Consider the following 1,717-nt stretch of genomic DNA (forward strand, 5'->3'; position numbering starts at 1 on the left):
GTGATCAACAATAGACCAGGTCCCTGCCCCTGCTCCTCCTTTTCAGATACTATGCATTCTGTTTGTTATCAGGCAGCCCAACAGTGCACGCACAACAATAAAACTTACTGGACAGGGATAAGAGTAAACAGAAGCCCAGCCCCCACAGAGGGTGGTAATCTAGCCTCTTCTCAGTGTATCAGCTCACCTGGAGCAAAGATATGTTGGAACTTGGAGGCCCCACTGGGATATACGGATGGTGGTGGCATCCAGGACAGGGTCCGGGAGATAAAAGTCCAACAAGAAATTAAACAACAGCTAAAGACCCTGTACCCTGAGCTCAATCACCATCCTTTAGTCATCCCTGAGAACAGGGGAGATCTAAACCTCAATCCCCGCACTCAGGACTTGCTTGAACTGACTCATGCACTCATAAACAGCACCAATCCTAACTTAGCCTGTGATTGCTGGCTCTGCCCTAAGGTCGGAGCTCCCCGACCCCTTGCAGTTATTGTCAACACCTCCGACCCAGTCAACCTCACGGCGACTCTTAATTGTACCATGACCTCTCCCATCCTGGTTCAGCTGATGCCTATGACAAAGGGCCCATGTGTCCAGGCTCCACCCTATCCCAATGCTTCCCAGACTGATATAGGGAGTGTCTCTCCCGAGTTCTGTAGCTTAAATATCTCCTTGGAAACTCCCATGGACTCCTGCCCCCCTGAAGGCATGGCCATGGCATGTGGAGGTGGGCTGGCCTACAGCTTTCTGCCAGCTAACTGGATGGGCCTTTGTGTCTTCGTCATTCTGCTCCCTAACATCGACATAATATCTGGCAATGAGCCCCTTCCTGTCCCCTCCTTTGACTACATCAGAGGCAAGAGCAAGAGAGCTATTCAAATGATCCCCCTGTTAGCCACCTTAGGAATAACCACCGGGTTGGCTACAGGGACCGCAGCACTGGGGATAGCCACTCATGGATTTAGAACGCTTTCTTTGCAGCTAATCAATGATGTACAGATTCTGTCAGACACCCTGCTAGACATCCAGAAACAGCTTGATTCCTTAGTGGAGGTTGTCTTACAGAATAGAAGAGGGTTAGATTTACTAACTGCCGAAAAAGGGGGGATATGTTTGTTCTTACAGGAAAGATGCTGCTTTTACGCCAACAAATCTGGCATTGTTCAAGATAAGATCAGAAACCTTCAGGAACAACTAAACAGGCGGCGCGAAGAATTACGGAACAACCCCCTCTGGACTGGACTCAATGGCCTTCTTCCCTACCTTCTGCCCTTACTTGGGCCCCTTCTTGCCATCTTACTTGTAATATCTTTTGGCCCTTGGGCCTTTAGAAGGATTACAGCCTTCATTAAGGGTCAGATTGATGACCTTGCAGCCAAACCTATTCAGGTGCATTACCACGGGTTGGAGCTTGAGGACCGAGAGGCCCCCTACGGGCAAGGCGGATTTGATGACAACGTTTCCAGTCGTCCCTTCTAGAGCTGAACCGGTCAGCCAGAGACGGGTACGAGGGAGTCTCCCTGGTAGCAACCTAAGACAGGCAGGTCGCCAAAGCCGCAGTCCTAGCCCATGACGGGTAAGCACCAGTCAGAAACTCTCCAACCTAAGACAGGCGCGGTTCCCTGAAGGAGTATCCACCTTGACCCTTGTCTTTTAAAATTATAAGAAAAAGGGGGACCTGTGGGAAGCACTGGCTTCCACAGACAGGCCTGAGAAT

General features: G+C 50.4%; 1 protein-coding gene across 1 annotated transcript; it reads left to right on the plus strand.

Moving 5' to 3' along the window:
• Positions 1-51: 51 nt before the first annotated feature.
• LOC108491228 (syncytin-1-like) lies at positions 52-1,479 on the plus strand. The gene has a single exon (XM_017800145.1). The coding sequence runs from the start codon at positions 52-54 to the stop codon at positions 1,477-1,479; it is 1,428 nt and encodes a 475-aa protein (XP_017655634.1).
• The last annotated feature ends 238 nt before the right edge of the window (positions 1,480-1,717 follow it).

This window comes from Nannospalax galili, unplaced genomic scaffold (genome assembly GCF_000622305.1).
Source record: "Nannospalax galili isolate Female #2095 unplaced genomic scaffold, S.galili_v1.0 scaffold3381, whole genome shotgun sequence".
Classification (NCBI taxonomy): domain Eukaryota; kingdom Metazoa; phylum Chordata; class Mammalia; order Rodentia; family Spalacidae; genus Nannospalax; species Nannospalax galili.